The 21190-nt window shown below is 40.6% G+C and overlaps 2 protein-coding genes and 2 non-coding genes across 6 annotated transcripts; 3 read left to right on the forward strand and 1 right to left on the reverse strand.

The window, feature by feature from the left end:
• Positions 1–671: 671 nt before the first annotated feature.
• setd6 (SET domain containing 6, protein lysine methyltransferase) lies at positions 672–6112 on the reverse strand. Of its 2 annotated transcripts, none has more exons than XM_029278585.2 (9): positions 5963–6112; positions 5483–5563; positions 5255–5399; positions 5031–5172; positions 4415–4609; positions 3580–3730; positions 3168–3348; positions 1216–1352; positions 672–1132 (listed from the first exon to the last, which is right to left on the reverse strand). In XM_029278585.2, the coding sequence occupies exons 1-9, from the start codon at positions 5987–5989 to the stop codon at positions 812–814; spliced, it is 1380 nt and encodes a 459-aa protein (XP_029134418.1). In that variant the 5' UTR covers positions 5990–6112; the 3' UTR covers positions 672–811. The 2 variants fall into 2 exon arrangements, with proteins under 2 accessions (XP_029134418.1, XP_065812507.1); XM_065956435.1 differs by lacking the exon at positions 5963–6112 and adding an exon at positions 5856–5897.
• Positions 6113–6443: 331 nt separating this feature from the next.
• trnap-ugg (transfer RNA proline (anticodon UGG)) lies at positions 6444–6515 on the forward strand. The gene has a single exon. It is a non-coding gene; the product is annotated as a tRNA-Pro (tRNA).
• A 1015-nt stretch (positions 6516–7530) lies between these two features.
• trnap-agg (transfer RNA proline (anticodon AGG)) lies at positions 7531–7602 on the forward strand. The gene has a single exon. It is a non-coding gene; the product is annotated as a tRNA-Pro (tRNA).
• A 2957-nt stretch (positions 7603–10559) lies between these two features.
• Positions 10560–20631, forward strand: bbs2 (Bardet-Biedl syndrome 2). Of its 2 annotated transcripts, none has more exons than XM_020640487.3 (18): positions 10560–10685; positions 11207–11346; positions 11639–11866; positions 12135–12260; positions 12672–12734; positions 12867–12944; positions 13123–13227; positions 13555–13641; positions 13729–13864; positions 14421–14560; positions 15290–15410; positions 15501–15672; positions 15779–15908; positions 16085–16201; positions 16939–17076; positions 17334–17446; positions 17987–18135; positions 18385–20631. In XM_020640487.3, exons 2-18 carry the CDS (start codon positions 11230–11232, stop codon positions 18489–18491), a joined length of 2127 nt encoding a protein of 708 aa, XP_020496143.1. In that variant the 5' UTR covers positions 10560–10685; positions 11207–11229; the 3' UTR covers positions 18492–20631. The 2 variants fall into 2 exon arrangements, with proteins under 2 accessions (XP_020496143.1, XP_020496144.1); XM_020640488.3 differs by having other exon boundaries at positions 10633–10787.
• The last annotated feature ends 559 nt before the right edge of the window (positions 20632–21190 follow it).

Genomic DNA, 21190 nt, shown 5'->3' on the forward strand with positions numbered 1-21190 from the left:
CTGCGTTTATGACCTTAATAGGTGTTTCATTGTAACTCCTTTGCAGGTCTGTTCCAAAGGACAGGTACCCAGTTAGTGGGATGATTTCATCTAGGGACAAGTTCAATTCATCTTCAAACCTTTAGCACAAGCTAAATGCTTTTTAAACTGAAGTCCCCTCACATGGGCTGAGATACACTACAAGCCAACATGAAGGTGACTTTATTGAGCAGATTGTAAGCCTGCATAAGAAAAGTACCAGTACGAGTTGTGCAAAAACATTTTTAATATTGCAATTAGAATATAAATGGGGACAAACAAAAACTGAAGAGTGCATATAGTAACTACTCTTATGTCCATCTACTGGTCATGTTTTACACAATACCTGTGTTTCCAACAAACTCAATCTAATAGGCAAAATTTAATCTGAGGGTTTCATCTGGCTGCATCAACATGGTGTGAAAGCATGACCATTATACCCAGGAGTCCGTTTAATAGGTAAAATACTTATTTTTCCTTTTGTGATAAGTCGGAGTTTTTTTGTGAATGAGAATGCTCATTACAATAATGATGGAACTGCCATTTAACGTGCAGCTGTTGTGGATTGAAGAATGCAGATTCATCTTTCTGCACAAAGCTTGTTACAGCATGTTATTATTTGATGTTTTGTGCACAGATGAAAGCAAAACACGTTATACAAACACTGATGGTTTTTATTATGCACATCAATGAAAACTTTTTTTATTGAAACAGAAAAAAACTGGCTGAATTTTGGGACATTTTCCCCACCGGAGACAATAAAAACAACTGCTGAGGTCCAGCTGAATTCAACTCATGACTTGGTGAGTTCCATCAGTCTGTACAGGATGCTCTTCTGTCCCCAGCGTACCTGCAGTGCTCTCTGCTGCCTGCTGCTCAGCCTTGCCTGGTTCTCTATCAGCGTCTGGTCACTGTCCACAGCCTCCCCCTCTTTACTGTAGGACCTCACTGTGAGACGGGCTGCCTCATGAATCAACCGTCTCCATGACGTCTTTAATCCAGGGACGCCGTCGTTACAGAAAGCGAGGGAAATCTTCTCGTCGTCCTCTTCATCCTCCTCCCATCCTTCATCGTCTTTGAACTCTGAGAACTCCTCCTTTGACATGCACAGGACCTAATGATACACACAGGAAGAAGACGATGCTCTTTTGTGTTTCCAGGTTTAAGCAGTGTACAGAGTACAGAGTCCCCCCTTACCTTGAGTGCAGTGTGCAGCTCCGTGTCTGTAAGGCAGCCCTGTTTGCCAAAGACAAAGGTTGCTTTTTCTTGCATTATCTGACACAGCATCTCCCACTTCTCCTCCACAAGCTGTCGCTCCATGTCAGACTGAATATCTGGAAGATGAGAGAAGAGGGATGGTTAAAAGAAAGCTAAAAAGAGTCCTGCTGCTTTTTTAAACACACCTAGTGTGCCCAAACTCTTAGACATGTTTAGGGATGTCCTGGTAGGTCTTTATACTGTTAACATAAAGCTCAGGAAAGTAGGACACTGTTTGTTGTGATCTTATCATCCCTCCCATTGGATTTGTCGAGGTGTCATCTCAGAGTGCTGAGCCCAATTTTAACATTGCTTAACGGCAATCACGACGTCAAACTGCGCTCAGCTTAGCACAGACAATGAATGGGTTTGAGGGTGGTGCAGCGCCCACCGCTTCCTTTTAGGAAAGGCCTTTAAAAAAACAAAAAAAACAAGGACAACATGATATATTAAAGTCGGATGAGTTAAGAGCCACTTTCAATACTTAGAGGGTGAAGAGAAAACACCAGGGAAAGCGAAAACTTTCTTTCTATTTACAGCTCCAGAATCAGAGCAGAGTTAGACTCTTCTACTGATGAACGTCATTTTTGTTAAGAGTCATTTAAAGAACAGGATCTGTTGAGATAATGTCTTCCATTTTAAACTGAAAAATAAAAAAAATAAAAAGACACACATCCCTCAGTGGGTGCTGAACCCAAACAACACGAATAGGTAACAAAACAAGATCGGCACACCAAGAAGCTCCCATCTGAAGGATTTATAAATGAGTGACGTTTTGAGCCGACATGCTCTTCTTTAGACTGAGGAGCTTCTGGTGTGAGGATCTTGTTTTGCTTCTCTTTTGATTTTAAACTGACCAACAAACCTTTCAGCGTACAACTTAAACCTGCTTAACACAAATCTGAAACAGCTGCCAGGCAACAAAATGTGTTACTGCTGATCAGCTGTGAATGTAAGGGTAGGCAGAGGCACAAAAACAGGGTTTGGAATATTTTAGCTTGCAAACTCAATCGGACCTCAATTTTATTTCGTGTGTGAAGTAAATGCTCTGGTGGGAAAAAAATGCAAAAATGTTGACTTTTTTGATTCATGACTTCAAACTCCAGATTTCAGTCAGATAATGACACCTGTAGCACAGAGTGAACTCACCGTAAAGACAAACACAGCAGATATTAAGATGTGAGGACAAAATGTGACATAACATTTTTTGAGCACCAGCATGAAACCAAAACAACTTGTGCTGCATTGTTGTGTTAGCATGCTAATGCTAGTGATCTTTATTATGCTTGTATCTTCACACTGCATGTAAATTTACCTGAAATGAGCGTGATCTAGAAACACAGTTAAGCAGTGAGTACAGTATGTTATTCTTCTTTTCTCTAGTCCCTCAATTAAACAACTTTTATACACGAGGGGAGGAGTCAGCCGGCCGTCCCGGCGATGTAAACAAAGTGAAGATAGGACTCTGAAAACTCTGAAAACATCAGACAGTGGGACTCGGGTGTTACACCCATTGTAGACAGTCATGACTCACAGAGTTATTTTCAGAGGATATACTTGATTTATATTACATTTAAGTGTGAAAAATCACATATAAAGCCTTTAAGGTTAAGAGTGTGAGATCAAACACAGAAAATAAAAGGTGCAGGTGTTTTAAGTGTTGTCATTGAGGTTGATTGGAAAATGCAGGGTGGCTCATTCTGCAATTAAAAACATATTTACTGGGTTGCCATCTTGGTCAACAAAACTAAAGTAAGCTCACTGTGAACAAGGTAATCCAACGGCAGCTTAGAATAAAAAGCAACATTAAATTCAGTAAAATAAAAGAAAACAAAGACTTATTTAAGAATGAGACCTTTGCTCTTCTGGTTTTTTGATGCATCAACATTCACCTTGTGTGACCACTTTGTAGAAGTTGGTGATGGGGATGTCGGCCGTGTCGTTGCTGTTGCTATGATACGACTCTGTGAAACCGTACATATGAAGCAGCTGCCAGTTGGCCATCTGTCCGTAGGTGTTAAACACCTCCTCTCCTTTATGAATGGGGCGCACGCAGACCATCTTTAGACTGTCCTGAGAAAGATGGAGAGTGGAGAGACCGTAAGGCGAGGGTAGGAAGACTTTAAGAAAAAACCTGATGATGATAAGATATGAAAGCACCTGATAACTGGGCAGTTAATCCACAGCTTAGGTCTTCTAATGTTAAATATACTCTTCATGTCACAAATACTTCACTGATGAGCAGCTGTACACTAATCAACAAAGTGTAAAATGGAAACATCTAAACCATGAGGTAATCATCACCGGTGTAAACTCTAGATTAGCATTGTGATTGGACACGTGGTTGAGCATGTCTGCCATGGGAACCATCATAGGTGGGTTGGGAGCCTTCTCGTCCTCCTCCTCATCCTCCTCCTCCTCCTCCTCATCATCTTCCTCTTGTGGCTCTTGGAAACTACAAAGAAGGGAGGGATTGGTGAAAAGGACTAGAGGGATCAGCGGGGGTGACTTCAGGATAAGAACAGTGGGGTTTTCCATTAGTTTTGTTGATGATTCAGATGATTAGTTTTTCTTTCCAACATAAAATATTTGGGATGTAACAAGAAAAACCAAAAAACTGACTGAAATGAACAGTTCCCCACTTTTCACTTTTTATTTTATACAAACCCCAAAATTAACACTTTACCCCCAAGACAATATTAGAAGTAAATCTTATTCGAGAACTTGGACCTTTTTATTCTGACTTTTCTTTTGCCAATTACTAGAATATTTACAATTACTTGTATCCGACTGACACTTTGTTTGGTCCAAGCTTTTTATTTATTAAACAAAAACCCAAATTTATCAATAAACCAATATTAATTTTTGTTTTGTGATAGCAGCAGTGTAATCTGAAGGTGCTTTGTACATCTGAAAAAAGCAGCAAATTCTCATATAACATCAGCTTTTGTTTGATAGGGCAGTCAATGCTTGTTGACAGTTACAAAACCCTGCACTTCTTCTAAAAGCAAACCAGATCTTTTGAAATGTCAGATTCAGGCCCCTTACAGTGTTGTCTGAATTGTCTGCACCATTAATGAATGTCTGGTCTCAGTTATACAAACATGTTTAGAAATATTTCATGTTTGGCTCACTTTACCTGTAAGCCATGACAAAAGCCACCAGGAGTGTGTACAGCTCCATTGTGTGTGTGTTCGGGTCCCAAAGGTCAGGATGCTTTTTGATGAAAGGCAGGACGACGTCAGTGTATTCCTTCTGGATGTTAGCCAGGTCTGTGTCCACAGCCTCGGGGATACCTGTCCCTCTTAACAGCCTGTCCCTCTCCTCTTTAGACCTAACAGACATGAAAGATGGATTACTGTGACACAAGTTTGAAATCCATACCTAAGGAGGACTTCTGAAAATGTTTTCAAATTAAAATGGTAAACGGACATGACCTTGTATAGCGCCTTTTTTAGTCGTCTGACTACTAGAAGCAACATTTACACCGCTGGCCTACCCATCCACTCCTCTTGTACACGCGTTGATGGCAGAGGCATAAAGTATTAACTAATCCATTCATACACATTCACACACGCCCAACATAGCAGCTGGAGCATTGGGGTTAATCGACACCTGCAGAAGCTGGGAGTCAAACCCCTGACCTTGTTGAGAGACAACAGCCTCTACCACTGAGCCACAGTGAGCGTGCTTGGAAGCACACTAGTAGACAAGCGATGGGGTTTACACACTGATTTAAAAAAAAGGGTTTTCACCAGAACATGGGATGGTCCAGTGTCTTGAAGTTGGTCCACAGAGAGAGGTAGGGTTTCCAGTGGGACTGTGGGGATGTATACTCGTAAAACAGAGCCAGTAAAAGAGGAACCCAGCCAGATGAGCCATCCAGAGATGACCTCTCTGTGAAGAGGAGAAACAAGAGAGGTTACGTACAGGTATGTGATGCAGGCAGCTTTATTGATCAGGAAAACTTCTTTGTCACCTTTCTCTAGCAGGACAGAGACCTTTGTCGTCCCCTGATGAAGAAGAGCAGATCTGGGGATTGTAAACAAAACCTCCCCCTCCTCGATGTCGTCCCTCGCCAGCATGCCATATTCTGCCACAGTTCCTTCTTTACTCACACACACCTACAGAGAGATCAGATAGACAATGTTACTATAAAGAGAGTCAACGATCCAGCTTCAACAACATACAGGCTGCAGCATCATACCTTATTGCTGAGTACCAATCCGACACTCTGGCACCACTGCAGGAAGTTGTGCAGGGGACTGAGCGCCAAACCATCATCTACCTGTCAGCACAGATATACTCAATCACCAATCGAGTGGTGCATTTACATTTGCTGGGGCATGGCAGCTATATTCAAGACAGAGAAACACGACTCAGGCACTGTAAAAGCGACCTATTCCACATTAGTACAAATATAACAAGTACAAACACGTGTCAGACGCATGAGACCGTGATGATCGCTCACTTATAGTCCGGAAAGTAGACTAACAGTAACTTTGGCAGAATGGGTGTTAAACACAGGAAACTAAGCTTTTACAGAACTTATTCATACATGAGGCTTACTGTAGACTTACCACGAAGCTAATAATACGAGACAACATTACGTACTAATAGCTCAGGCAGTGACGTTATCTATTATAGATTTAAAACAACAACATCAAATGAATGATTTATTTGCAACCTTGTGTCGTTTCGCCTCTGTTGCCATCTTGTGAATGTAAATCCAGCCCTCTCTGAGAATGGCTAACTAGCCTAAAGCTAACCTGAGCTGACATGAGGACATTCCGACTCTGAACGAAACGTGGGTAAATTTGGACCCGGACGAAGACTCGTAGGCAGATAGTGATTTTGTTTTCACATTAACAATGGACTGTATCATCCACAAAAACGCATATGCAAATTATATTCACATTTGAGTCATTACTAATTTATATATTTGCGTTACAATTCAATTTAGTGTATGTTTCTTTTGTTTGAAATGCCTTACAAAAGCTTACACTCCAGCAATCCCGTTCGCTAGACTGTAGCTCTGTGCGCTGTCATTCTCACGATGACAGCTAGAGAGAGCTGTTTAGTCAGCTGGTGCTCGGGGTCTCCAGCCTGCCACATCACCATTCTGAAGTTGTGTACAAATACGTATATGTCAGTCTTTCACCACAGCTGGCTCGTTGGTCTAGGGGTATGATTCTCGCTTTGGGTGCGAGAGGTCCCGGGTTCAAATCCCGGACGAGCCCTCCGTTTTAACGTGTTAAAGGTCACCACGGTAGCGTGATACATGATGCTGTTTACACCTGGTGTCGTCATATAATGTCTCCTGTGTAATGAAATCACATGTTAAATTGAAGTATGATTGTTAACAGCTGATATTGACCTCAGTGACCGCTTCATACCTTCATTAGCTTTATAAAGGCATTGATTTATTGAAAGAGACTTCTGCAGAGTCAGAGAAAGAGAGAGTGAACACTCAAATGGAGAAAGAGACGGACAGCGGGTGATAATAACAGACAATAAGATCTGTGTTCTAGTTGCTCATCCCCTCTATGAAACAGACATCCTCTCTTTGGCTTATTATGATTAACTATGCAACTGCTGGTGGTTCACTTCTCCTGCCATATCCCAGATATCTTCCAGATGCTGTCTTTCTTTCTTGCTCGCTTCCCACATCAGTATGGGAACCTCCCGTATAGAAAAGGGAAATGCCCTAGATACATACTGATTAGAGAAGCAGCATGAAGTTGTCTGCGCATGCTTGGAATGACATGATACATAGGAAAACAAGAGACACAGTGTAGCAGTATTAAATGAGACAACACTGATAGTGTTCTTTAATAAGCTTTTAAAAAAGTAAGGGGGGGTTGGTGGTAACATGCAGCAAAGGGCCCAGGTCAGATTCAAACCCACTGCCACCAGAGTATGGCCTCTGTGCGTTTCAGGCATGTATGTATGTTTGAATAGCTTGTTGCTGAAAAACAGTAAATCACAAGTGTTAAATGATCACAGAGTAGTAGGCCCTAAGATCCCAGAATGGAAGATCCTTGACAAACATGTGTTTCCTACCTCACCAGGCTGCACCTTAGCACTGGAAACAGGTACACAAGTGTTGAGTGGTATGTCAAACAGCAGAGGGCGCTCTTTGGCTACACTAAGTATCAGTCTTGTTGCTGCCACATCACCAGTGGGGAGTCAAACTGCATCTCCAGGAGGACCAAGGAAGGAGTTTGTAAACCTCCCTTTTTCCTGTCATTGTATGGCTCGTTGGTCTAGGGGTATGATTCTCGCTTAGGGTGCGAGAGGTCCCGGGTTCAAATCCCGGACGAGCCCTACCTTTTGAAAGGGAGCGTTAAAGTGTTTCACAAAACATTTAAAATTGGAACTTTCATTGGTCAAAAGAACATAATGCAGCTATCTTCTGGTGAGAGCGATGTAAGGACAAATAGTCGCTTAACTTTCAGCCATCGGGGTCCAGGTCAAGTTAATCATAGTGAATAGATGAATGTACAGGGGATTAGATATTAATCAGGATTTTTATCAATTTAAATGATTTTTGTTTTTTGTTTTATCTTTGTGTACAAGCTCTAAGTGTCAGTCCTTTCAAGCAAAGCATTGAGGACAACTTCAACAACAACAACAACAACTCAATCACTACATGGCAGGGTATCCCAAACATCACTGACTGTAAACAAACTCATAGCACCCCCACCTCAATTAACATCTCCCTTTCTGACTCCAGACCAACTGAAAACTACTCTGTTGCTTTGAGGATGCCTACAACAAATGAGCAGCTATAATCAGCCCCTCATCAGAGGGCGACCAGCCTCTCACCCTCTAATCAGATAAAGTAGATTTGTTAAATATTTCCTGCATCAAGGCAGCTGTGCCTTGATGTGTTCTGGGCAGAGCTCTTAAGGTGCTTGACAGTTTGCTGTATATAGTGTTCACACTCACATTTAACATGTCACTACAACAAGCTTCAGTCCCTACCAGTCTGAGAACCACCAACATTATTCCTGTTCCTAAAACCTCTGCAGTGACAAGCCCAAAGGACAGTGGGCTGATTGCTGCCACATCTGTGATCATAAAGTGTTTCAAGGCAGGGGTTCCCAAACCTTTTGACCCCCAAAATAGACCGGGGACCCCCCGCGGTCCCTGGAGAGGGTAAAAGCTTTTAACATGCACAGCCAGGCACACACACACACACTAATAGGCCTGTCCAAACACTGCCATCAGCAAAACTCAAAGAACACAACACCCTAGAAGCCAAAATAATATTTGAGCAATGTAAGAAATGCTAGAAGAAGAACAAGTAACCTCCATGTTTAGACTGTGGCACTGAGTGGATATACAAAACATAATTAACTGCCACACTGTTGATGTCTGTGTGCATTTTTTGTTTGTCAAGAGCAACACACATGCCTACATTTTTTTCAGTCATGTGCACACTTCCATTTTAAGATTTTATGTTACATATTACTTTCATTTCAGAACAAATTGTTATGATGCGTAAACTATGCAATTTTCAATCATTTTGCATTTTTATGTGTGTTTTTGGTGGGCATCTCATGAAATCTCAGTGTCTTGCAACCACCCTGGGGGTCCTGACCTCCACTTTAGGAACCACTGTTTTAAGGGACGCCCTGAAGGTACAGATGGCCAGTTTGACCGCGCCCTCAAGCTGTACCCTATCAAGGCGAGCATCTCCTCTAATCATGATCAATATTAGTTTGCCTAAAAGACCAATAGGAAAAAACTTGATGCATTTTCACTTAGCAGATGCTTTTGTTGAAAGCAAAGTACATCTGAGAGTAAGATGAACACAAGCAAGGATCTAGAAAGAAGAAAAACATCATCCATGTCAACAAACAGCTTCAAGTTCGAGGTGTCGACAGGCAGTGTGCAGAGGTAATGTACCAGGTGTGGATGAAATATTTCCTAACCCTTTTGGGTTGAGCTAGGTAACCAGCCTTATCCTTTATAACAGCCAAAGAGCTGTGTCCTCATAAGTTTAATTATTGTTCCCTCTGTACCAAACATCAATGAGGAAGAGCCGCAGGATTGAAAGTTTGAAGTTGTAAATCAGGACTGGACCTGGATCCTGAACAGCTTATTTCAGGTCAGATCTTTTTTTCTCAGAACCCTAAGGTACAACACACTTCCTGAAAAGCTGTAAATAAACTTCTTCCATTTTAAATAGAGATAATTCTGACATAATGCTGCATAATCTGGTACTTCATCAGCAGCATCACAGCTGAGAGACCTGCAGCCGATGGTGAAGACAGCATAGTGGATCATCAGCTTCAGTATCCCTAACCTGAGAGAGACCTACACTAGCCATCTTCACTAAAGAGCAACCACATCCCACACATCCTGGACAACACCAGAACCCAAAGATCGTTGGCCTTAAGTGCAATACTGCAGCCTTTGCATACCTAACATCAGTGCCATGTAACTTTAGCCGATTAGACCACAGTGACTATTCTTAACATTATTTAATACATAATCTTACACTTCAGCCAATAGAGAAACTTTTGATTCATAATGAATATGCTATCATATCAAAGGTCTTTTTAATCAACTCTTAAAACTCACATTTGAAGCCTTGCTTGACTTATTCCATAGACCTTTATATTGCCAGAAAAAAATAACTCCACCAAAGGTGATGTGAGACATTCACAATGATGTGTCCACAAAATGTGATGAGAAATGTAAGCTACTGATATTCCCTGTAAGCTCTGTAAGTACATTTCTCCAGAAAGCTTGTATGTTTTTTTCGTTTGTTAAAATTGCACTAGCATAATATTACTTTCTTATTATAGCTTATTACAACTCTACTATTTAAGTTGGATACAATACTATAACATGGATCATTCATTTAATCTGTCACATTTCAAACTTGGGGGAAAAAATTACAGAAAATGTAATGAATACTTTTTTAGCCTGATAGAGTCAGTTAACTTAACTTACCAGCTCGGAGCTCCAGGTGAGTGTGAGCGGACTCTGCGCCTATAGCCTTTACAAATATAATAATATATGCAATAGTTTAAAATTCAATGAAATGCATCCAATAACTAGCTTTTGTTGAATAATAAATGCAGATGAGTAAAAAGTCGGCTATAAAATGTTTCTCCTAGGAATATAAGTAAAGAGCAAAGGTACATCTACATTGCTTTTCAATGCTGTAAGTAAATGTATTCAGTTAAATTGCAATCTTACTCTTTCCTCATAAAATGTTCAAAACGCTAATATAGATGCTTTTATTTTGAAAACAGCAGCCGGAAACGGTTCTTAAAAGGTAATCTACTGTGACGTCTCACGTCTCTTCGACGTAACTGTGATTTCTAGCTGGTTTAAAAACTGGCTAGCTCATTTTTACCGAAATCTAATATTTACTGTGAATACGGGACCAGGTAAGAGTTTTTGTTACAGTTTCTTTTAAAAAGTGATCTTGTGTGTTTTATTGCAGTAGGATCCCAGTGGTTTCCGGTGATATCAGAAACATCCCCGTTAAGGTGAGCTAGTTACGCTAGACTTGCAAGGAATTTCAGGCAAATATAAGGAATTTGCCATTAATCTGAAGGATAAATACCGTACTTGATAATGTCACAGTGCAGATAATACATTTAGTAGCGAAGTGTGAAGTATTTTTGTTGGATAGTTGGCATTATTGTAACGCTAACGACAGAGAGATTAGCCAAACGGAAAGCTTTAGCTTCCCGCTGTTGCCAGGCAACAGGACTCTCCACTGACTGTGTGTGCAAAGCCTGTAATTACATTAGTGTTGCAAAATAAAACATTATCATTTGGTTACATGCAAGACAACCTGCAGTTCAGACTTTATGATTTAGTATCAGAAACGATCAGAAATAATAAAGTGCCTCCTTCTTTCTATCGCCTTTTCTCTGTTCTGTTTTTCTTGACTTTTTGTCAGATTAAGGTCTTACAGCAGGCGCTATGTTGGTCCCCATATTCACGCTGAAGCTCAACCACAAGATTAACCCTCGCATGGTGACTGTGGGGAAGTTTGATGGAGTCCACCCATGCCTAACTGCAGCCACACAGGCAGGAAAGGTGAGGAACGTCAGCACTTTAATTACTCCTATATTACTTTTGGGAAGGGATAATAAATAAAAAGAAGACTGCATAGCATGGTTACGAGTACATGGCAGTCCTTTCTTCCTTTGTTTACTTATACTTTCTGTCTGAACTCACCCACTCAGTTTTTTCTGTAATGTCTTCACCTCTTCACCATTAAAACACACAGTCTTTTCATTTTAGGGTGACTTTCTTACTAATATTTGCTTTACCTCAGACTTCAGTTTTCACTCAAGTCTTGTTCCCCTTGTTCTTATTCCGTTTGAAGGTTTTTATCCACAACCCTCATGCTCGTGGTCAGAGACCAGTGGCCCATCGACTGAGTCAGAGCGCTCAGGATTCAGACATCTCTCTGCTCAACATTAACCAGGCAGTCACTTGTCTAACAGCAGGGACACTGGGACCAAACACCACTGGAGACACACTGTTGGTGGGATCCCAGACCAACCTGCTGGCTTATAATGTCCATGACAACGCTGATATATTCTACAGAGAGGTGAGTGGAGCTGAGAGGGGAGGCGGACACAAATGAGTCACAAAAAAAGATTCACATTGCATTATAAATGTAATCACTGAATAAATGTGTTACTTTTTAATTTGCCCATTTATGGACACTTTTGTTCTTCAGGGACTCAGCTAGTTTGAAGGAAACATTAATAGCTTTTTTTGCATTTTTTATTAAGCAATATGATTTCAACATGTAGCTTACACTTTTTATAATCACACTTTAAGGGATTGTGTCTCTGTTTCCTTTCTGGTTGTAGGTTTCTGATGGGGCCAATGCTATTGTGCTGGGGAAACTGGGGGACATCCCGAATCCTCTTGCCATCATTGGAGGAAACTGTGCCTTACAAGGCTTTGACTACCTTGGCAATGACCATTTCTGGACAGTAAGCACCAAGACAAGGTTTTAATATTAGAAAAGATCAAATCTCTTTTACATTCAAGAGATATGTTTCATTAATAAGCAATATAAAACAAAAATAATAAGAGTGAGAGTCCATTAAGCTTAAGCCCTTTATTTAGTTGGCATTATGAGGACATTCAAGTTACACATTAACAATGTGATATTATTATTGAGAATGAGTGTTTTCATTATTTCATTTTTGAATTTTTGAATTTTTGAATGTCCATCCATTTGTGGTCACTTTTACAAGTCAAAATAATTATTCCAATGGATTTGATCATGCCTATTAAGAATAAATGAGTAGATCAGTGAATGTTTTTGTTGTCTTTGCAAAAAACTTTAATATATTAGGATAAATTATTTGTATAAGTAGCTAAACAAACGGATCTTTTAGGTGACTGGCGATAATGTCAGATCTCTGGTGCTCTGCGACTTCACTGGGGATGGGAAAAATGAGGTAAGTTTTGATGGTCAGGCAGTCAGATAAACATGCTGTGTGGACACACTGCCACTGCTTTAATTTTGTCTGAGTGAGATGAAAAATCATTTTTTACTAACATAGAAGTGTGTTGATGTTTTGTGTCTACAGCTCCTGGTAGGATCGGAGGACTTTGACATCCGAGTATTCAAGGAGGATGAGCTTGTGTCTGAGATGACAGAAAATGAGGTAAATGGACAATGGGGACTGGATACAGCCTGACAGATTTTGGGCGCTGGGGTGGACAACATGACTCCCCCTCAAAGATCCCCTCTGCAAAGATGAGCAGTGCACGGATGATGGTTTCTGGAGAGGAAACACAGATCGACAGACTCATTAATATAAACACTTCTTTTTCTCCACACAGACAGTTACATCACTGTGCCACATGCATGGCAGCAGGTTTGGCTATGCTCTGGCTAATGGAACCGTGGGAGTCTATGACCGCACCGCTCGTTACTGGAGGATTAAGGTATTGCAATCGTACATGAAAATGCTGATACGGAAAAGGAGGGTTTACCTTATAATAATGCTACTGAAGGAATAGAATTGAGACATTGTATGTGTAAAGACAATTTGCCCATTTGTAATATTTTCACCATTAGCATTTCCCTCTGAATGTTGTGTTTGCTAGAAGTCTTTCTGTCCCTCCCCTCTGTATCTTTTATCATAGTCAGCTGGTATTTTACATTTCCATAGCTGTTTGAGTGCACATGAGCAGGGCGTGTAACGTTTGACTCCACAGTAATGCCCTTTAACAAAGATCCATAACTTCAAATGTGTCCTCTTATCCACTCAGTCTAAGAATCATGCAATGAGCATCCACGCCTTTGACCTGAACGCAGATGGCGTAGTGGAGCTCATTACTGGCTGGTCCAATGGAAAGGTAAGCAAACAGTTTAGAAGGCACAACAGCTCATTCATTACTTCAGTATCTCAAGCCAGTCTTTCCTCTTATTCCCTTTTTGTTTAGATTGATGCACGCAGTGACCGCACAGGCGAGGTTATTTTCAAAGACAACTTCTCCTCGTCTGTAGCCGGAGTGGTGGAGGGGGACTACAGACTGGATGGAGAGAAACAACTTATCTGCACTTCTATAGACGGAGAGGGTAGGAGGTTTGGGTGTACCTGACTCTATGTTTTCTCTGTGTGTGTAGTAACAAGTTCCTGAATGTATATTTTAACATTTATTATATTCATTACTGTGAATATATAAAGCAAAGTACATCTGTATACATATATATATACATAATGTGTTATGTATTGTTTAGTCTTGGTCAGTCAGTGTGTTGTGTGTGTTTTTGTATGTGTGTTCATTAATGGCGAAACCTTGTTAAAGGTATATTTGCCAAATTACAGAGAAAATACTTCCACACTTGACAACGTAGACTAGTAATAACAGCAAAGAACAATGGAAATGAAATTATTTAATTTAACCTGAGAGTCATATGTGATTCTCTGAGGTTTCATCTAGCAGCATATCTTATTTCACCTTCTTCATTTTTTTGATAATGTCAAAAAACTTTAAATAATGAAAAAAGTTCAGTCGGCCTCAGCTGTCATTTGAAGCTCAATTCAGGCAAAGCTTGCAAACCTGCTTTACACATTTGTTTATCACTGAGTCTTTCAGGTTGGATTCATCTTGTCAATGTGTTTATCTTGTAGTCCGGGGTTACCTGCCAGCCAGTAAGGACCTAAAGGGGAATCTTATGGACAGCAGTTCTGAACAGGACCTCATTAGAGAGCTCAGCCAACGCAGACAAAACCTCTTACTGGAGCTACGCAACTATGATGAGAACGCCAAGGTATATTATTTTCATTAAGGCTTTTTTATTACCCCATCATGTCCAACTTTTACAGAATACAGCTTGAAAGACTGAAGCATTGCATTTAGATATGTATATATAAATGTGATAAATACAAGAGGGAGATAGAGGGATGGATGTCTTCACAAGATCTATGAAAAAATAAAATCCACAATGACCCCCCTTGTCCATTTCTATTAGTTCAACCTTGAAACCAAGATTTCTCAAAACTACACAGAATGCATTCATCCTGTTGGCAGAGCCAAAGTCGGAGGGTATTTTAAGCATTTGAAACATTGGGTAAATTGTCCGTACAATGTAGAAAATATCTTCTAATTCTAAATCATTTTAGTATCTGATTGTCATATTATTATCCTTACTTTTACACCTTTTCTTTATTGCACTAAGCTCTATGGCTGGACAGAGTTACTGGTGTTACTTTTGGCTATTCTTTTTTATGCAGTACTGAAGGGCTTCTGAATTATCCTGAATTGTAGCTCTAATTTATTTCTTTGGCAAATCCTTTTTTCACTTATGACATTTTTTTATTTCATATTTTACCATGTCTGCTTTTGTTAAGGAGATAGTAAAAATCCTTCAGCAGTAACAATCAAATTAAAAAACTACAAATACCATGAAAGACAATCCAACATAACAGGGATCTGAATTTAAATTGGTCAGCATTTATTCTATATGCTAACAACCTCAGAAACTGTACCATTGTTTCAGGGTGTGTCCGAGACTAACAGTGTCATACCAGCCAACACTCAGCTCCAGACGGCGCTGTCAGTGAAACCTGCTACAGAAGCCCAGAAGGCTCATGTAGAGCTCAGCATTTCAACACCAAATGGTACAGTGTTTTAGCACACTAGCTTAGAATTTCACACGTTACAGACCGAGTTCATATTAACAAGTCTGTCCATCTGTGTTTCCTCTCCAGAAACCATCATCCGTGCAGTGCTCATCTTTGCAGAGGGGATCTTTGAGGGGGAGAGTCATGTGGTCCACCCCAGCGCCCAAAATCTGTCAGGCTGTATCCAAGTCCCCATCGTCCCCCCCAAAGATATCCCAGTAGATCTGCACGTCAAAGCCTTTGTTGGAGGGAAAACGAGGTATGAGAACACAAGTGTGTTGTCATATGATGATTATATTATTACCCCCCCCCCCCCTCCCCAAACACTTAATTTTTATCTGCAGCTCATTGTTTGTCATCTCCAGCACCCAATTCCATGTGTTTGAAATCACACGGCAGCTGCCTCGATTCTCCATGTATGACATCTCAGTTGACTCCTCGGATGCTCCGCCCACTGGAAGGGTCACCTTCAGCATCAACGACCGACCACAGCGGGTAGGATGTCAGAGAGTCTCTCAGGAAGACCAAGACAGCAGGAAGTGTTGTTCTGATCAGTCCGGTCACATATTTATAACAGATGGAAATACTTCATCTCTGTTACATAAAAACTGACCTCATCTCTACAGAAATGCGTTTTGATCATTTGCATGCATGTGCATTTGTGTCTATAGGTGGTGATGTGGCTGAACCAGAACTTCTTGCTTCCTGAGGGAGTAGACAGTCCCAACGTCAGTTTTAATTCACTAAGAGGAGGTGGACTTCTGTCCATCAGCATCAGCAACGGACAGGTACAATGCACAAACACATCAGCATTCTGTTTGTATAAAACCTTGATGAAGACGTGTGGGTTAGATCGTCATATCATACTGCTCTTTTACTGCTGTTTACATAACCCGAAACTTTTTGATCACACAAGTCACTTTATATCATCACTGGTCACTTAAACATGCCATCCACTACACATAATTCGTAATTGTCCTGAATTGCTCAACTATTTATATTCTTTTGTATATAAATCCTATTGTTGTTTCTATCTGTATTTATCTTATCTATCCTGTGAATTTTGTATTACTTCTTTTTCTCTGTCTTGCTGCTGCAATGCCCAAATTTCCCCTCTGGGGATCAATAAAGTATTATCTTATCTTATCCTTACAATCTGTCTGCCAGCTTTAACTTTACATTAGCAAGAGAATCAATTTACTAAAGCCTTATGGCTCAAAACATTTAAACATGTAAACATGAGGTTATTTTCATTTTATGAATTCCAATGACTGATGTCTGTTAATCAACATTCAGGCAGCACTCTTCTCTCCATCATGCATCATTATCATTGATTTGTGTCATGTAAAATGTTTCAATAAAATTACAACTTTAATCAAAGAATTAGGAATAAAGGTTTTCATTAACTTTTTTTGTACCTGTAAAGTTTAATATGACTGTGATGATAAAGTTTACTTCACCTTATAAGAGTATGCAAAACTTTAATGGTTAAGATGCAATGTCTCCTGGAATGTTCCCCCATAAGATCACTCTGAGAACAGACGACATTGACCTGGCAGGAGACCTGGTCCAGTCCCTGGCGTCCTTCCTGGGCATAGAGGACTTATCAGCAGAAGCAGACTTCCCAGGATACTTTGAGGAGCTACGCACTATACTCACTGAGGTTTGGACATTTACAGAAGAAAACCCTCTACTGCATTTTAATATCTTTGAAACTCCAACATGAAATACCATCAGTCAGTCGTTACGCCTGCATTCACCTGAATTCATTGTTTGTAAGGAGATGAGACTTTTAATGTGAACTTCATGATTTTAGAGAATAATCATTCCAGTCATTACATGATTCTACATAAGCACAGACATTACAACATGTTGCAGTTGATATGGTTTACTATAGAGTCTTTATCCTCTGCATGCCAGGTGGATGAGTTTCACTCGGTTCATCAGAAGTTAACCGCAGCCATGGCCGACCACTCCAACTACATCAGGAACATGCTCGTGCAAGCAGAAGACGCTCGCCTTTTGAGTGACATGTGAGTAACCTCAAAATGTATAGGACAGAACAGCTTTACTCACTAACAGGGTTTTGATCTGACCTCTTACAAACAAACAGAGAGGTAACAAAGGGACCTATTAAACATCATTTCCAGCAGACATATTTCCCTTCACAGTGTAATTAATAACAGTTTTGTTGGCTCTCTGCTCTGTGGGCCTGCTTCCTCATGAGTTATGGTATGCTGCATGCTTTTATTGAAGGCGTGAAAATGATAAAGCCATCATTAATGGTATCAGTTCCACATGTTTTTCTTCTGCTTTGCCAAGTCTCATATAAAAAAGGTCCACTGTATTGACTTCTGGAGCAAAGAACACTTACACTCAGTTTATTGGATACATCTGGCTCAAACTACTGAATCCTCCTCCAACAGTAGTGTTACAATAACTGCTCTTATAACGCTTATAGTGCTGACTGTATATTCCACAATGAGTAAACCTGTATAAGGTATTTTCTACTACAGAAGTAAACTCATTGTGAGTCTTTCTCTCTGGTCTGATTTCTCTTCTTCCCTCTGTAGGACAACTATGAAGAAGCGTTACAGAGAGCTGTACGATCTAAACAGGGATCTGATCAACGAGTACAAAATCCGTTCTAACAACCATAATGCATTACTGGCCTGCCTCAAGTCTGTAAACCAGGCCATTCAGCGGGCAGGACGACTCAGAGGTAAGTTTTGGCTTGGAGTCATGCTTTTGTTGCTATTATTGTGCATGGGTATTCCATAGATGAAGTCCATTTTGACTCCTGTAACCCTGTAAGCTTTTCCCATGTTTTGACAGTCAAAGCTTTGCCAATGTGAGCGAGTGATCTATGAACAGAATATTAAAGCATTTTTCATCAACCTGTGTGATGTAACAACTTGCAAGCCACCTTGTCCCCTTATTTCCTTCTGTTGCTCTTCATCCTTCTCTTCAGTGGGTAAGCCCAAGAACCAAGTGATCTCCGCCTGTCGAGACGCCATCAAGAGCAATAATGTCAACTCACTCTTCAGGATCATGAGAGCGGGCACAGCATCCTCCTGAGGATGGAAGACGTTTTGGGAATACAGGAATGGACACAAAGAGAAAAGGGATGGACATAAACATGACCAATCCGCTCTGTAATGTTGGACAAACTCTTCACAAGCGTGGCGCCTGCACAGCCTTTTCAGCACAATGAAGACCAAAACCACACATGGAGCAGAAGTCCCTAAGAATGTGGAGCAGTAGTAACATTTAACCATCTTATGTCATGATTTAGGCATAAACAGCAGCCAGGTTTTTGTCTCTATAAAGAGACATCTGCATGAAAGTGAAGCTCACAATCTGTTCTAGATCAAACATTTCATCTTGACGCTGTCATGAAAACCATCTATGTTTAGATTCCCTGACTACCTGAACTGCATCAGAAATGATCGATCTGACCTCCTTTCAACAAACAAGCATTCTAAAAGTTGTTTCTTCTCCCCTTGAGGATAGTCTTAAAGGCCACGTATTATGCAAAATGCACTTCACCATGTTCCTCTAATACTAACATGTGTCCCTAGTCTGTCTACAAACCACTCAAGAATGAGAAAAGTCCATTCTCTCCGTCTTCTGCCTGCTCCACTTTTCAGAAAATGTGTGCTCAAACAGGCCGTTTGGAGATTTTCCCTTCATGACATCACAAAGGGCAGTAGCCCCTCCCCCAGGTGTTCTGCCCTCTGAGTCTGCCTTCTCACAGTAAACAATAGGACATGATGCAAGACAGCCAAAGCCCTTCCAGAGAGGGGGCGTGGTCAGACACAGCTCATTTACATATTTAAAGGTACAGACACAGAAACAGCCTGTTCTGAGCAGGACTGAAATAGAGGGATTTATAGACACGATCAAATACAGGATCAGAGTGGATTTAGTTTTGGGGGAGCTCTGAGACTTGTTTAAAAAGGAGGATAATATGTGACCTTTAACAATGCTTTTTTCTATTTAAGAAATCTGAGTCATGATGATGATATTTCTGCAGATATAAGATCTGGTAATTGACAGTAAGCCAAGAAACTGTGTTTCTTTTTTGGGCTACCATCACTGAAGAAAGTCAGAGGGAAGCCTTTTGTGTTTCTACTGTTGAACCCAGGAGAAACAGAAAGGGTGCTACTTCAGTCTTTGCTGGAAGTCTTTTTTTTAACCCAAACTGCTGGTTACAGTGCAATTACCAACAAACTGGCATCCATTCCCGGAGGCATATATCATCATCAGACAGTGATAGACTAGAATTGCAGATGGTTTCCAGGTGTTGATCTTCAGTTGTTTGGAAATGTTTAATCAGTGACATATTTGCTTCATGAATGTAAGAGTAAGTGTAGGAGTCATGTCACGAGTGACACAGCTGGACCAGAGTAAAGTATGGAGTATCACTTATAATCAAAATCAATGAGACAAAAACATTAACATTAATCTGTAAGGTTCAGCATATTGCTGCTGTCTAAAAATAATGCAAAAAAAACAAACTTTCTTCAGTACCTCAAATATACTGTCTGTTAGCATCAATAGGTAAGAGTTATGCCTGATGTCCTTTGAATGTTCTAGAAATGTTCCAGATGATGTTGCACAATAATTGTCAGAGTTGTTTAAACTTCACAGAACTGATCCAGACTGTCCTGTATTTTTTCAACAACCACATGAGGTGTGTGTGTGTGTGTGTGTGTGTGTGTGTGTGTGTGTGTGTGTGTGTGTGTGTGTGTGTGTGTGTGTGTGTGTGTGTGTGTGTGTGTGTGTGTGTGTGTGTGTGTGTGTGTGTGTGTGTGTGTGTGTGTGTGTGTGTGTGTGTGTGTGTGTGTGTGTGTGTGTGTGTGTGTGTGTGTGTGTGTGTGTGTGTGTGTGTGTGTGTGTGTGTGTGTGTGTGTGTGTGTGTGTGTGTGTGTGTGTGTGTGTGTGTGTGTGTGTGTCTCTGTGTCTCTGTCTCATGTCATTGTCGTCGATGTATCACAGCTCACTCAGACTCAGGTCTCTGCTCCCGGCTGCTGTGTGTTTTGTGTGGTGTTTGTAGCCAAAGCAAAGAGAACTATTTTGATTAAGTCATGCCACAGAGGACCAATGCTGTGTGTTTCACTTGTTTACCTTTTTGTAGACTGTATATGAATACTGTAAATGTATATTTGTGTTTGTGGCAGGAATGTTTAATAAATTAACTTGTGTTTTAAAAGCAGGTTGACTCTGTTGCAGTATCACAGGGAAGTTGAGACAGCTGTTCATTCTGAGTATTCCTCTGGTTGGATTTACGTATATTTAGAGGCAAGAATAGGTGTGTCTACAAGAAGTGAAGCAGCCAATTGTTCAGTTTCTCTTTTTTTCATACTGGACATCTTTTGTCTGATGCTGTGAATGTGTCTGTCAATCTGCAGAACAGATGTTTAGCACACTCTCAGCCAAGTCTCCCCAAAGCCAAAGAGTCATGTACACTAATATTTAATCCTCGTGTTTATCAGGGTGATCTAACTCACCGCTCACAGCTGCCTCATGTCGGCTGCCACTGAGCACCTGAGCCTCAGCAATCAGAGGTTTGAGATGTTGTAATGTGTTAGAGAAGTATGTGACAAGTATCTGGTGTTTGAAGAATCACATTTTGCATTTTTTTTGAAGAACGCAGCACATGACAGTCAAAGGACATTTGAATGAATGTTGCATGTGTAATGTTATTATTTTAAAGTTTCAGGATAGATAGATAGAGATAGATAGATTGGAACTTTATTAATCCCTTGGGAAGG

The sequence above is a fragment of the Labrus bergylta genome, chromosome 7 (genome assembly GCF_963930695.1).
Source record: "Labrus bergylta chromosome 7, fLabBer1.1, whole genome shotgun sequence".
In the NCBI taxonomy this organism is placed as follows: Eukaryota; Metazoa; Chordata; class Actinopteri; order Labriformes; family Labridae; genus Labrus; species Labrus bergylta.

Excerpts from the sequence above, each read along its gene's own strand:
- bbs2 (XM_020640487.3), top strand. The coding sequence starts at position 11,230 with ATGTTGGTCCCCATATTCACGCTGAAGCTCAACCACAAGATTAACCCT. Across the intron at positions 12,261-12,671 it reads GCAATGACCATTTCTGGACA|GTGACTGGCGATAATGTCAG; the intron begins GTAAGCACCAAG and ends CGGATCTTTTAG. Across the intron at positions 15,673-15,778 it reads TTTGTTGGAGGGAAAACGAG|CACCCAATTCCATGTGTTTG; the intron begins GTATGAGAACAC and ends TGTCATCTCCAG.
- setd6 (XM_029278585.2), bottom strand. The coding sequence starts at position 5,989 with ATGGCAACAGAGGCGAAACGACACAAG. Across the intron at positions 5,173-5,254 it reads CTCTGTCCTGCTAGAGAAAG|AGAGGTCATCTCTGGATGGC; the intron begins GTGACAAAGAAG and ends TCCTCTTCACAG. Across the intron at positions 4,610-5,030 it reads CTGGACCATCCCATGTTCTG|GTCTAAAGAGGAGAGGGACA; the intron begins GTGAAAACCCTT and ends CATGTCTGTTAG.